The following is a 15054-nucleotide window of genomic DNA, read 5'->3' as shown; positions in this document are numbered from 1 at the left end:
TTAGAGCATAAGCTTTCGTGGGCTACAACCCACTTCTTCGGATGCATCCGAAGAAGTGGGTTGTAGCCCACGAAAGCTTATCCGAAGAAGTGGGTTGTAGCCCACGAAAGCTTATGCTCTAATAAATTTGTTAGTCTCTAAGGTGCCACAAGTACTCCTTTTATTTAGATGTGACACTCTGGTTATCTTTTCCAGATCTGGATGAACTCTGAAGCTTGTCTCTTCCACCAATAGCAGTTGGGCCAATAAAAGATATTACCTCACGCACCTTGTCTCTTCCTTAAAAAGCAATTTGAAAATTTCATTTCTAGCAGTGTTTTGAATCAATAGATATTTGTTATGGAATTAAAGTTTAAAATAAAGGTTTTTTTGATTGGGAACTTAGGTTCAGATTTGGCATGTGTGAATTTGTGCAGTACTAAGCTTTTTTCCCCCTAGGGGAAACATAATTAAATTATTTTTGTTCCCTTTAAAAATAAAAAAGGTGGTGGGGGGAGCGACTTCAGATTATACATGGGCATTTCCACATATTATGGCGATTTTCTCCTATAAACAGCTGAACAGCGTAAAGGAAACAGATTTGTCTTGGACATGTTTTTCTTCATATAATGTCGCCACTAACAATGTCAGCATTGTGTTGCGTAGTCTAGCCTTTTTTTAATCTGTGTAAATAAAGACTTCGAAAGCTAAATACTGAGTTTATAAAGGGTAGCAGTCGGTGTGTGGGAGTGTGTGTGTGCGGGGGGGAATGTAATTCAATTATTCAGCTGTTTCCATGCAGTTTAAATCATGAACAATCTCTTGAACACATTTTGAATTATACAGGTGTGTGGGATATAAACTTATATTTACATTTATGTATTTTTTCCTTATAGGACCGTGTATATGTACAACAAAATAATGTGGAGAATGTCTACAACTTGGGGTTAATAATTTTTCGAGATCAAGTTGTACGTTATGGCTGTATAAGAGATCACCTACGACAGACTCTGTTGGATATGATCGCAAGAGAGCGGAAAGGAGAAGTTGTAGATAGGTATGATGGCTCTGACTGATTACTGTTATATTTAATCTTTAAACAGAGTGGTAAGTAGTATTTACAACATAAAATATGTGTAGCTTGCTTGCTTTTCAAACCACCAGTTAGTCTGTAATTCTGATCACAGGTATGTTGGAGAGTTGTTCTTTAAAAGGCTGGGAGAAAAAAAGATTTTTGAGAACTTGTCTCCTGTAAACGTTAAATTCACATGTCTGGATAACTTAAAGGGTGTACTGCTAAGAAAACGGTTAAATAAATATTTAGTTTAACTACAAAGGTTCAGTGACCTGTTTATTAATATTTTATCATATTTACTCCCTGATTGTATTTGTTGTTTTTGTTTCAAGTCTTTCCCATTACTTGACTTTCCAGGTTGCTCTAAAGTTTGCGGTTGGGGCAATTCCTTGTGCATTCCTTCTCCTTGTTTCCTCTTTTGCTTGGACACTCCTTGTTTGACCTTTTGGGGGTGGAAGAAGGTTTATTTTTTCTCTCCATTTTACTTTTCCAGAGTTTTAACCTGCCTTTCTCTGTTAATTTGTTCCCTTCTAAATCCATTTCTTATTCTCTTTTACAATTTCATCAGATGCTGATTGCCATGCCACATGCCTGGTGCTACACCTGAAGTAACTTGCAATTTGCAAGTTTTTTGTGCTTCTCCAATTTCAGAGCAGCTGTTGGGTGTGGAGGCATGTAAACTGCATGCTGCTTTAGTGGCAGTAGTGTCATTGGGATTGCCCAACAGGCATTTTATGAAGAGAATAATATTGTCTGTCAGCAGCTGTATATTGTCCCCTAGTGCCACACAGTGGGATTTTTCCCAGCCTGACTAATCCTTTGCACTCTTACGTTATCTTTATTGACATGTGCTTACCCATGTTTTGACTTGCTGACTCTCTCTTTTGTCAGTAATAAAAAATACTGTATACTTTCACTGGACTAGATCAGTGCTACACCTTTAATTATGGGACTGTTCTGGGTGAAATAAATTGATCGGTTCGCTCCACGTTGGTAGCTTTCAACTTAGGCCTGGTCTACACTACGACTTTAATTCGGATTTAGCTGCGTTAATCCGAATTAATCCTTAACCCGTCCACACAACGGAGCCAGTTACTTCGAATTAAAGGGCACTTAAAATCGATTTCTGTACTCCACCCCGACGAGCGGAGTAGCACCAAAATCGATTTTGTTAATTCGAATTAGGGGTAGTGTGGCCGCACACCACCGAATTAATGTGGTTAAAATTAATGGGGTAGTGTGGCCGCACACCACCGAATTAATGTGGTTAAAAACCGAATTAATGTGCTTAGTGTGGCCGCGCACAATCGAATTTATACAATCTGTTTCCCAAATTCGAATTATCTAAATTCGAATTAATCTCGTAGTGTAGACGTACCCTTAGCTTCATTTAAAGCAAAAATACTTTTGGTTGTCCATTGTACTGTGGAATTTACTGTCAATGTAAACTGAAATGGATTTCAAAATTGTTTACTGCTCTTGTCAGACTAGTTCCTTTGAAAGATTTTTTTTTTTAAATAATGTAATGAAATAGAAAACGTAAGATTGTTAATTTTACAATTGCTTATAGTGGACTTGATTCACACCCCCCCCCCCCCCCCCCATTAGTGGTTTGGGACATGAATGAGAGAAACGATCTTAGCAATGTTCTGTACCGTTTTATTAACTTATAATCTTCTTTTTGTTCTATCTTAAAAGCATATATGAATTTCTAAATTGTTAACATCTTTTGGCAGAGGCGCAATAAGAAATGCTTGCCAGATGTTAATGATCCTAGGTCTTGAAGGAAGATCAGTCTATGAAGAAGACTTTGAGGCTCCATTTTTGGAGATGTCTGCAGAATTCTTTCAGGTACACCAATGTTGCCACTTAAATTTGTATTTTAACTATATATGGAATAGAGCTAGTACATTTATAATTATGCATACATTTTGTCATGGTAAAGTTAAACAAAATTCACGCAACAGTCATGGGGGAAAATGTATAAAAATCAATGTATGGTCACAGCAAGGCTGAAGCCAGAACCCCGCCACCTGGGGCTGACAGCTGGAGCTTCACTGCCCGGTACTGAAGCTGAAGCCGAAGAATTCACGGAGATCTTTTAAAGTCATGGAATCTGTGACCAAATCGTATCCTTATTTATAATTTCCTGAATAGTAGGACAATTGGTAAGAATCAAAGCTCAGCATTCAGTAATCGTAACTTGATAAATAGGGAGGGTGTTTGTGTTTTTGTATGTGACTGTATAACAAACATTTCCAATTAATCTTAAATCAGGGTCCTTTATAATGTCAGTACAAAAGTGAAATTATTTGGGAAACTGCCTTATGAGCGTGATTAAGCGTATTGCAGAATTTTTAATTTCATGGGCTCTAATTGCATAAAAGGAAAGAAGAATAATGAAATCTTCCTAAATAGCCTTTTGAGGGTGGCCCTGAATAGTGGATTAAGAAAGTTTTTAACAAATTTCATAGCTAAAAATTGAGTTTGGGGGAAAAATGCCACTTGTTAAAAATGGTTGAGATTCAGTCCTGCCCTCATGTTCATGGGGATGAGTTCCTGTATCCTGCAAAATTACTTGAAATCAGCAAGCACGTGCAGTATGATTTTTTTAAAAAGTTACACAGCAGTATGTACCTGTGTGTGATTAGTATTTAGGTGTCCAAAATAGTCCAGAAAAATTCCTATACCTGAGTTTCTCTAATCTGAGGGAACTAAGATGAGTTGCTAACAAATGTCAGAATCAAAAATGTTACTTCATTTGTGAACTGCAGCATGGTCTACGTGAGCTGACTTTTTAAAAAAAATAATTGCCAAAAATAATTCTGGAAAGGAGACTGGACAGCCTTAGTTAAATATTAGGTAATTTGTTAAAGAGAAATCCTGCATTGATAATTTTTAACTTATCTATCTTAACTCTTTTTTTAAAACAAAAAAGAGAGAGGAAGGAAGAAAAAGTTAGAGATGGACAGTTTTCAAGAGAGAGAAACTTTCCATCTCTAACTTGTAAGAATTTTTTATTTGAAAAATTTGACAAAATAATAGATTAAAAAAAGTGAAGAACTTTCTTTCAAAAGGGTTCTGGTAAAATTCCTTACTAGAGGCTATTAAAGAAATTTCTCAGCTGTGAAAGAGAAAGTTATGTCTTGATTTTAAAATCTTGTTGAAACAGAAAGGGAGGAAGGAATAAATAGCTAATTCTCAGTGTGTCTGAGTTGAATAAGGAGTGCTTAAGTCAGTGGTTCTCAACCTATTTACCATTGTGGTAAATATGCAGGTCTGTGTGTGTTATGTGTGGTTGCATCCACACAATATATAAACTACCTATATGACCCTGAGGATGTCACATGGGCTGCAGCTGTGCGCTGATTAGCCGCGTGTTAAGAACCACTGTATTAACTGTCTGGAAGTGAGAAAACCAGATAGCAAAATTTGCTGACAGCAATTTAGGTTAGTCAATTCCAAAAAAAAATTGAACTCCAAGAAAGACCTATATTAATAAAACTAAGCAATTTCAGCATCATAATGGCAGACAAAATTTACCATGGGCTCAAGATAAAGTACATTGGAAGACTAAATTGAAATAATCCAGTGGAACAATTTGATTCCAATTCTTGTTTTCCGTATGAGTTCTAAATACCTCAGAGTAACTGCACAACTGATTGGAGATGTTTGGTTCATGTGCATTTGTAGTGATTTAAAGATGTTGGACTGTATAATAAGAGAAACAAAAGTATAATATTGACCAATAGGGATTAAAAACAATTTGATATGAAATCGTATACCCTTCAATGAAATTAGCTGGAATAATAAAGGCTGTGAATTCTCACATTTCAAATTTATCACCAGTGGGCATTAAAGAGAAATTTCCATCTTTCCTCTTTTCCCCCATAGTATTGTACTGTACAGCTAGGTACACTGTGTTGGGGGTTTTATGCCTTTCTCTGGATCATATGACCATGGCTACTATTGGAAACTGGACATGGGATTTGCCATGCCAAGAGAAACCAGTGTTCTTATTGTGCTCACAGAGGCGTGAGCTTAACCCAGGGTATGTGAGTAGGCCCTTTGAGCTCACATACTTTGAGTTAAGTACATTCATAAATCTTTGTAGGATCATAGGTATAGTGATTAATACAGAATAAATTTCATAGTACTCTCCTATTTTAAAAGTATCTCAAGTATTAATTTGTTTTTGTTTTTTATCACAGATGGAAAGTCAGAAATTTTTAGCTGAAAATAGTGCTTCAGTATATATAAAGAAAGTAGAAGCTAGAATTAATGAAGAAATAGAACGGGTGATGCACTGCCTTGATAAATCAACAGAAGAGCCAATTGTGAAAGTTGTTGAAAGGGAGCTTATATCCAAACACATGAAGACTATAGTGGAAATGGAGAACTCCGGGCTTGTTCATATGCTGAAAAATGGAAAGACAGAAGGTAAGACTAGATCGCACTGGAAGCAAAAATGCCTGGAAGGCTGCTGTGTTTCTTGTGACACTTGTAACCTTGCTTTTAAGTCTAAATATGGGTTCTCTTTACACCTTAATATTGATGTTCCTATGGAAGCCTAAAACCCCCACTAGTTCTGTGTTAAACGTATCTGGGAAAGTTGCTACAACTTTAAATGCATCTTATGTAAATTAGGTCACAGTCACCTCAGGGCAGGGACTGTACCATACATGTCGCATATTTCTGCTTAATGTCGAACATTCTGCTTCTCAGTGAAATATAAAAGAGTCTTTGGCAAAAGAATGAATGTATTATACTGTCATATGTCTCCTACCTTCTGTGAACCACTGTAATGCCAACCTGCCACTCTTCCAATGCATTGTTCTCAAAATGCGTCTTTCTGTGGAGTGTCAGAAATGTTCCATAGATTAATTTTGGCCAGCAGACCACAGTTTGAGAAGCGCTGGAGTGTAAGCCATTCATTTAACAGTAGACTTGCATGATGAATGCATTGAGGGAAGAGACTAAAAACTGCATTGCAGAGAAGAATTGTCTCAGTTCTGTTAATAATAAAAAAAAAAAAAGCACACAATTTTTCCTCTCCTCAAGATAGCAATTTAAGAGGTGAACATATGAGACATGGAGTGATTGGTTATAATTTCCTGCAGCAAGAAAGGCCTTGAGCCTTCAGGACAGCAAAGAGGTGAGTGTAGTGGCTCTAATAGTATTCAGTACATATTCACTCATCCTCAATCTTCAAAGTAGTAGTACATCCAGGAATTGATACATTTCAAAAGGGTGTGAGGTAACTAAAACTCTTATGACTTCAGAATTGTAACTTAAAAGGAAAGAGAGTAAAAGTAACATACTCACAGACCACTCACAGTGGAAACAGAACTTCAGTCATGTGGCTAAAGCACCATTTTAAAGTAGAGAAACTTGTAAGAATAAGGGGAGTGAAGGGAAAATGAAAAAAGGAGGAAATCAAGAAAGTCAGTCAAATGCAGAGGCTCATATTAAGGAAGAATATTAGTCACACAAGCTCTGTATTGATTTCCTCATCAGTTTAAAAATATCTCATTTTATAACTCAACGGGGTTTTGAGTTTACACTACTGTAGGGCTTTTCAGAGGAAAAATGGCATAGAAGTGCTAAGGAATGTATCACTATTTCTGTACAACAGTATTCATATCACAACAGCAGGAACAGGAAGGTAACTGAGCTGTCTCTTATGCAAATGGTCCCTTGTTCCCAAAGCAACTTTAGAAACACGAGGAAGTCAGATGGAAGGTAACACTAGTCAGTGACAGAGAGCCAAGGTGTGAGTGGACAAAAGTATTAGCTGTGTGGAAAGAGAAAATTTTCATCTTATTTAAAGAGGAGGTGACAGGACTATGCTTAACTGCATATGGGTGTATAAAGTAAAGTGACTCTGAGGTTTCCAGCTGGTGAGACAAGTAGTTGAATGGTCAGTGAAGGATTGTATGGAAAGTTATCTTCAGCTTTGGAGGCACATCTAGTCTGAGATAACTAGGGATTCAAAACTATATGAGAGACAGCTCAAAGTAAGACTGGATAGAAGGTAAATATTTGTGGATGAAGTATTATGTTAGAAAATCGTCTACATAATAATGGGGACTGAACTTAGGGGAACACGATGTCAAGAGTTTGTGGAGGGAGGAATCTGGAACAGATACCAAAAACATGACACCAACAGAGAGGAGGAGAAAGGAAGATAAGGAGATATTGAAAGAGCAGTTGGTTTGTAAGAGGAGATCCAACAGAAAGCTAAAGATGGAAGATTAATCAGCAGCATCAAAGGCAGCAGGCAAAGAAGAAAGGGACAGAGAATCCCTATTAATTTAATAGGAGGAGTTCCAGAGCTAGAGAATAGGAAGTCAAAGAAGTGCAAGTAGACGGCAAATACTAAGATTTTTGAGGCTAAGATGAGGAGGAAAAGGAGATGGAAGTGAGTGTAATAGAAAGAGAGTGAGAAAGGCAAATGGGATAAGTGAAGATCTTTTTCAAGATAAGAGCATGCTTGAATGCAGAAGACGCTAAAAGTGGGAGAGCCATTAAAGGTAAGTGGGATAGATAGGAACAAAATAGGGAGCTGGTGGTGGCAGAACAGGCACAAATTCAATGGGATAGGCATGGGTTAGAGGCAAGTAGTAGACAAGACCTCTGACAAAGGATGATGATGGTTCTAGAGAAAAGTGTGTGTGTGTGAAGTATTTTATAACTTAACCCCCCCCCACACACACACACACAGTTCCAGTTCTACACACAAATCCCTGGACCAAAGAAGGGCAGGGATAAAGGGGCTCAAGACCGGAATCGAGGCAAGAGCTGAAAATTGTTACTGCAAATAAGAAGTTTAAGATTTTTACGTTATTGACAAACAAATGTAAAATGATGAATTTGGGTCTGTTTTAGCTAAAAATAACTCATATTTGCTTTGGGAATTTAATAAACTTTAGTAATTTTAAGTGAAAACTAGAAAGTCATTTAATTAGCCCCTTTCTATTTTAATTTTTTAAGTATTCTCTCATATCCTTAAATAAGGTGTTTGATCTTTGGGATGGTGAATTTGAAGACTACATTGTTGAACAAAATTTACAGCACATCCCCACTAATAAATGTCTCATCGTCTAGAGAATTGTGATGCTGTATTGTTTTGTTCTGTTAGCAGTTTTGGTTTTTTTTCTTTATTGGAGAGGCTGTTCTATGTGAATCTTCTGAGACAGCACTTGTCCTCTTCATACCTATTTTGCTTGTCTAATGAATGAGGTGCTTGCAGATATGGTACATGTTGGCTGTAGTGCACAATATTTCACTGTTTTTGTTTTCAGACCTTGCTTGCATGTACAAGTTATTTAGCCGTGTGCCGAATGGCCTGAAGACAATGTGTGAGTGTATGAGTTCGTACCTGAGGGAGCAAGGTAAAGCTCTAGTTTCTGAAGAGGGAGAAGGAAAGAACCCAGTTGACTATATTCAGGTAGATAAAACTTCTCATTGTCGTCTTTTCAATTTTTTTATTTGTCTCACAGGGTAGCAAAGATGTTTGAGCAATGCCTTATTTGGGGGTTAAACCTCCAAACTGATGCAAAAATGGTTAGTAATAAAATGATACCTTATAATTTTAGGTTATTACTAACCTGTCTTTGGTGAACTTTGGGAAATATTTTCAATTACTTTCATACACATGGTGCTTGGAGAATAATAGCTTTTATGTTTGTTTTTATTTGCTTATTTTATCAAATGAAATATATTCAGGCTAATTAAAGAAATTCCTAGGAAATCTCTGCTTTTCTCCCAATAAGTGACCAGCACTAAAAGTTTCTAGGAGAATACTTCCTCTTGACCAGAAATCTGTACTTAGCAGCTCCGGGTGTAATGATTAGGAGTTGTAGGTGAATGAACACACCACATAGATGGATGTACACTTTTTTTAGGTCACAACTTTATTAATTTTAACACTGAGGAGAGGGAGTGTATGCACCCATGCCCTGCTCCCCCATACTAGGAGTGTAGAGTTACAAAACTCCCACCATAAAACCTGGGGGTAGACCTCTTGTAGGCCTACTCCTAGGACTTGTGCCTGAATCCTCTTTGCCTTCCCCAACATGAATGGGGAACAGGTGGCCAAGGGGGTGACCATAGTACACAGACTTCAGATCTCCCTTTCTCATAGATGCAGAGTCCATCAGCTAAATCTCAGGTCTCCTTTATCTCAGGAGCTGGCAGTCTTGCTGGACACCAGCCATAAATTGCAACAACCTAAACAGCCGTACCTTTCCTAATATTAAACATTCACGTTCTATATCTTACAACTCAACTGTGTCACTGTTGGTATGACTACATTGCAATTGGGAGTGTGATTGCAGCATGTGTAGGCTTACCTAAACTAGATCAAAGCTGGCTTGAGTAACAATAGCAGTGAAGCTATGGCAGCAGGGGCAACTGCACAGGCCAGCCCCACCCACCCAGGACCCTGGCTGTATGCTAGGGCAGCAGCTGCGTGAGTATTAAACCTCAGAGTTACGAACACCTCAGGAGTGGAGGTGATCCATAACTCTGAAATGTTCATAACTCTGGACAAAACATTATGGTGGTGTTTTTTCAAAAGTTTACAACTGAACATTGACTTAATACAGCTTTGAAACTTTACTGTGCAGAAGAAAAATGCTGCTTTTAACCATCTTAATTTAAATGAAACGAGCAGTTTCCTTACCTTGTCAAATCTTTTTTTAAACTTTCCCTTTATATTTTTTTTAGTAGTTTACATTGAACACAGTACTGTACTATAATTGCCCTTTTTTTTTTTTTTTTGGTCTCTGCTGCTGCCCAGTTGCGTACTTCTGGTTCCAAATGAGGTGTGTGGTTGACCTGTCAGTTCATAATTGTGCCATGGCTTAACTGCTATTATTATTCCAGTTAGCTTTGATCTAGTTAGATGGAAGCTAGCTCAATTATGTCTACACATGTTGCATTCACACCTCCCCATTGCAGCATAGACGTACCCTATGATGATGTGAGGAAGGTCAAAAAAAACCCTAGACCTCTGCCAGTTTGGGCCTGTGGGAAAAATTCCTTCCTGGTCCCAAAACATGTGATCGGTCTGACTGCAGTATCCTAAAAACACAACTCCTAAAGCAACATCCTAAAAATTCAGCTGAGACTAGGGGAAGGGTGGGAGGATAGGCAAGTGGGAAGAAGAGGTTTTGGGAAGTAATTGTAAATATCTCCTAGCCAGTGGGAAGGTGGCAGATCTGAATGGGCATATGGGCAGCCCCTCACTCTTGCCATGCATGTGCTCTCACTTACACTTCCACCCAAAATACCTCTTCCAGGCAGTGTTGCATGCCCTGTTGAGTGTGGGGGAAGAGGGAGGCAATTGCAGAGGCTCTGAAATGCAGCTTTGTAACATCTGTTTTACTTTAATACTCTGCTGTTTTATGGGATGTTTGAAAGAGGGACCTGAATATTAGTAATAGTAATTTTTATCTTGTGTAGAGTTTTTGGAGGTAGTTTTTAATTGTGCATTACAGGTGAAGCTACTGTAGAATGCAACAACCATCCGATGGGTGTCTTCTCAAAAAGCAGGACACATCCTCCTTGTTAAGGGATGAAATACTTTTTTCCCCCTGAGAGCTAAAGGAAAGTGATGTGTAGCACCTGGCTTATCAAGGTCACACAATCTGAGCCAGGAGCCTATTGTCAGCCTTTCCTCTCTCTCTCCTTTCTTCATAGAGGAAAAAAACCTTAGTTTTAAACCCACACAAAGAATTCTGGAAATGTTCTTATTAAAATTTATTTATTTTCTTCTATAAGCACTCTTTTATCTTTTTAAGGAAAACCTGTAGTTGGGGCACTATTGATTTATTTCTTACCCCATGCTTTCTCTTAAGGTGAAAACTGTTTTGTTCCTTAAACTCTTAAATTTGTGGGTGTACGGTGAGGATGGTCATTTGCAAATGTCTTGTACTGTATCTAAATGCAAACATTTAGTGTAATTTCCTCTATTAATAGTATTCATCGCTATATTAATAGTAATGTTTTATCTATCAACATGGAATCAAATGACCTTATTACTGGTTACTAATTAAAAGAAGCCATTTGAGTATAAAATATTGATATTAATTGTGGAATTAATTAGTTATGTGGTAATGCTTAAGCAACTTCTTTACCAGACTCAAAGACATGAACCACTTCTCAAAGGATTAAGAAGAAAACGCCTTCTTTGATGACCAGATGAGTTTTAAAACTCTAAGAATCATTCTATGTTAAAAAACAAAACAAAACATCTATTTTAAAAAAGCTGAAAGTCTTTAAAATTCTCCTCTTAACACCAGTTGTTGTGTATTCCTGGAAAGGACACATAAGCGAACCTGGGTAGACAGAAAATAGCATGATTTACTTTGAATTCAAGACTCTTCGTAGTCATTAACTTACCTGTCTCAAGACCACACTTTAATTTAAATTGATGGATTTATAAGAAACATGCTATTTCATTTAGCTCTTGACTGGCTTCTTTTAAGTAACTTAATTAAATACTTCCTTCAGTTTCATAGGAATTAGTTTATAATGGGGAAAGGTAGGTTACAGAAGAGATTGTAGCTGAAGTTGCTAGTTTTGTTTTTGTTTTCCCGTCTTTTCCTTTATTAATACGTATTTGTAATTAATAGTGAGTAGCTTGTTTGTCTTTGATTGTAGTGTCTCCTATGGCATGGGAACAACATCATGTGACTAAAATAATGGGTGTCACATCCATGGTTGGCATTAAGAGAAACAATTAAGATTTGTCTTACCATTTCTTTCTGTAGATTATATACTTTCTTTGTAATTTTGAGGATAAAATTACTTGGGGTATGTTTACACTACGAAATTAGGTCGATTTAATAGAAGTCAATTTTTTAGAAATGGATTTGATAAGTCGATTGTGTGTGTCCCCACTAAGCGCATTAAGTCGGTGGTGTGCGTCCACAGTACCGAGGCTAACTTCGACTTTCAGAGCATTACACTGTGGTAGCTATCCACCGTTCCCGCAGTTTCCGCCGCCCATTGGAATTCTGGGTTGAGCTCCCAGTGCCTGATGGGGCAAAAACATTGTCGCGGGTGGTTCTGGGTACATGTCGTCAGGCCTCCCTCCGTGAAAGCAACGGCAAAAAATTGCCTTTTTTCCTGGGTTACCCCTGCAGACGACATATCACGGCAAGCATGGAGCCCGCTCAGCTCATTGTCACTGTATGTCTCCTGGGTGCTGCTGGCAGACGCGGTACTGCATGCTACACAGCAGCATCCCCTTGCCTTGCCTCGCGGACGGCAAATGGTACAATACAACTGCTAGCTGTCGTCGTCGTCCCGTGGGTGCTCCTGACCGACCTCGGTTAGGTTGGTTGGGGGCGCCTGGGCAGACATAGGTGCCCCTGGCTGGGCTCCATGAGGTCAGTCAGGGCTGCCTGGACAAAAATGGGAATGACTCTAGGTCATTCTCTTCTTTAAGTTTCGTCTAATGGAGATTCAGTCCTGCCTGGAATATGATGCCAGTTGAAGGCTTCTGCCTCAGGCTGCTCTCCCAGTTGGCAGCAGCGCGCGGTCACACCTACCCAGCCTACCCCTTGCTCCCATGGCTCATGAAGCCTGGACAGTAGTAAGGAGCAGTTCAGCTATAGGCTGAGCAAGTGCATAATGGTGGTAGAATGTGCCTTTGGACGTTTAAAAGCTCGCTGGTGCAGTTTACTGACTCGGTTAGACCTCAGCGAAATTAATATTCCCATTGTTATTACTGCTTGCTGTGTGCTCCACAATATCTGTGAGAGTAAGGGGGAGACGTTGATGACGGGGTGGGAGGTTGAGGCAAATTGCCTGGCTGCTGATTACGCGCAGCCAGACACCAGGGCGGTTAGAAGAGCACAGCAGGGCGCACTGTGCATCAGAGAAGCTTTGAAAACCAGTTTCATGACTGGCCAGGCTACGGTGTGAAAGTTCTGTTTGTTTCTCCTTGATGAAAACCCGCCCCCTTGGTTCACTCTACTTCCCTGTAAGCCAACTGTCCTCCCCTCCCCCCCCTTTGATCACTGCTGGCAGAGGCAATAAAGTCGTTGTTTCAAATTCATGCATTCTTTATTAATTCGTCACACAAATGAGGGGATAACTGCCAAGGTAGCCCGGGAGGGGTGGGGGAGAAGGGAAGCACAGGGGTGGGATAGTTGTAGGGGCACCCCCTAGAATGGCATGCAGCTCATCATAGAAGCGGCATGTCTGGGGCTCTGACCCAGAGTGGCCGTTTGCCTCTCTGGTTCTTTGGTAGGCTTCACGCGGCACTGCTGCGGGTCCCTGTTATAACCTCTGTCCTTCATGCCCTTGGAGATTTTTTCAAATATTCTGGCATTTCGTCTTTTGGAACGGAGTTCGGATAGCATGGATTCGTCTCCCCATACAGTGATCAGATGCAGTACCTCCCGTTCGGTCCATGCTGGAGCTCTTTTGCAATTCTGGGACTTCATGGTCACCTGTGCTGATGAGTGCTGCATGGTCACCTGTGCTCAAAAGTTTGCGGGGCTTTTCCTGTCTACCTGGCTAGTGCATCTGAGTGGAGAGTGCTGTCCAGAGCGGTCACAATGGAGCACTCTGGGATAGCTCCCGGAGGCCAATTCCATCGAATTGCGTCCACACTACCCCAAATTTGACCCAGCAGGGTCGATTTCCGTGCTAATCCCCTTGTCGGGGAGGAGTACAGAAATCTATTTTAAGAGCCCTTTAAGTCAACAAAAATGGCTTCGTTGTGTAGACGGGTGCAGGGTTAAATCGATCTAATGCTGCTAAATTCAACCTAAACTCGTAGTGTAGACCAGGGCTTGGTGCTTGACACTTTATAACACCCTTTCCTGCCTATGTTACTGTTCTAAAGTGCTCCACTTCAAAGAATGAACCACAACCAGTAGTGTTGAAAAGGCACATTCCCCTAAAATAATAAAATAAAACAAGCAGTTCAATTTTAAAGAAAGACCGATTAAAGCATGTTGTAATATTTCTTTATTAAACAGCTGATTATGATAATTGCACCACCATTAATGCAGCTGTTTTAGTCCATTTATTTGCCAGGGTTTCAGTTTAGTCTGACCATAAATTTGAATTACAGCAACTAGAAACATAATTTTAAATCGAAGTAAAGATTCTGAATAATACTGTGAAATATGTAGATAAATACTAAATTAGCAGAATCTCTGTTTAACTATGGTCTCCTGAAATGCAATACTGGAATGTAATTTTCTTACTAGCAGTATTATATCTGTAAAAATAAAATGTTATGCTCTATTTTTCTTAAGGGTTTACTGGATTTGAAGAGTAGGTTTGATCGGTTTCTTCAAGAATCTTTCAATAATGACCGGCTCTTCAAACAAACTATTGCGGGTGACTTTGAGTATTTCCTCAACCTCAACTCTAGGTCTCCAGAGTACCTCTCATTATTTATTGATGATAAGCTGAAAAAAGGAGTCAAGGGAGTAAGTACAAGTTCAATTACGAGACTATACTGAATCTATGGAAAACAGTAGCAGGTTAAACTAAACTAGTTGTTTTTGTATACTTTTATAAAGCATTATGTGAATGTGTATGTAATACTTTTTAAAATGCACTATTATATAGTGCATTTGTGTGCGTAATGCTTTAGACATGTAAGTAAACAAGTTGCCTGTCACAAAAGCCTTATAAGCTAAACAGTTAACATACATAGGGAAAAAAATTAGACTCAAGCATGGTAAACAATTGCTCAGTTTTTATTTTTTTGTCTTAAATTGCATTGTGAACCAAATTAAAGTGTTGCACTTAGGCATGAAAGTGTGGGGCCAGAGATGGTTAGTGGAGGAAGTCTAGTCAAAAGAACTAAACTTTTAAGAGTAAGTTTTTGATTTTTGCTGGACTGTGATCAGTATTACTTGAATATAAAATATTACACAATAAAAATGTATAACCAGCTAAGAGATTTTCCTTTAGAAAAGATGTTACAGCTGACTCAAAAAGATGTTACAGCTGACTCAAAAAGA

The 15054-nt window shown here is 38.8% G+C and overlaps 1 protein-coding gene across 1 annotated transcript in view; it reads left to right on the top strand.

Moving 5' to 3' along the window:
• Positions 1 to 15054, top strand: part of CUL3 (cullin 3) — a 106865-nt gene that overhangs the window by 62922 nt on the left and 28889 nt on the right. The window contains exons 3-7 of the mRNA XM_026649962.1: positions 876 to 1036; positions 2791 to 2905; positions 5266 to 5494; positions 8359 to 8504; positions 14338 to 14514. Of these exons, the coding sequence (XP_026505747.1) occupies positions 876 to 1036; positions 2791 to 2905; positions 5266 to 5494; positions 8359 to 8504; positions 14338 to 14514 (828 nt within the window). The remainder of the gene's footprint in view (positions 1 to 875; positions 1037 to 2790; positions 2906 to 5265; positions 5495 to 8358; positions 8505 to 14337; positions 14515 to 15054) is intronic.

The sequence above is a fragment of the Terrapene carolina genome, unplaced genomic scaffold (assembly GCF_002925995.2).
Source record: "Terrapene carolina triunguis isolate 2854851 unplaced genomic scaffold, T_m_triunguis-2.0 Scaffold88, whole genome shotgun sequence".
NCBI classification, from domain to species: Eukaryota; Metazoa; Chordata; order Testudines; family Emydidae; genus Terrapene; species Terrapene triunguis.
This window is presented reverse-complemented; position numbering and strand designations above follow the sequence as displayed.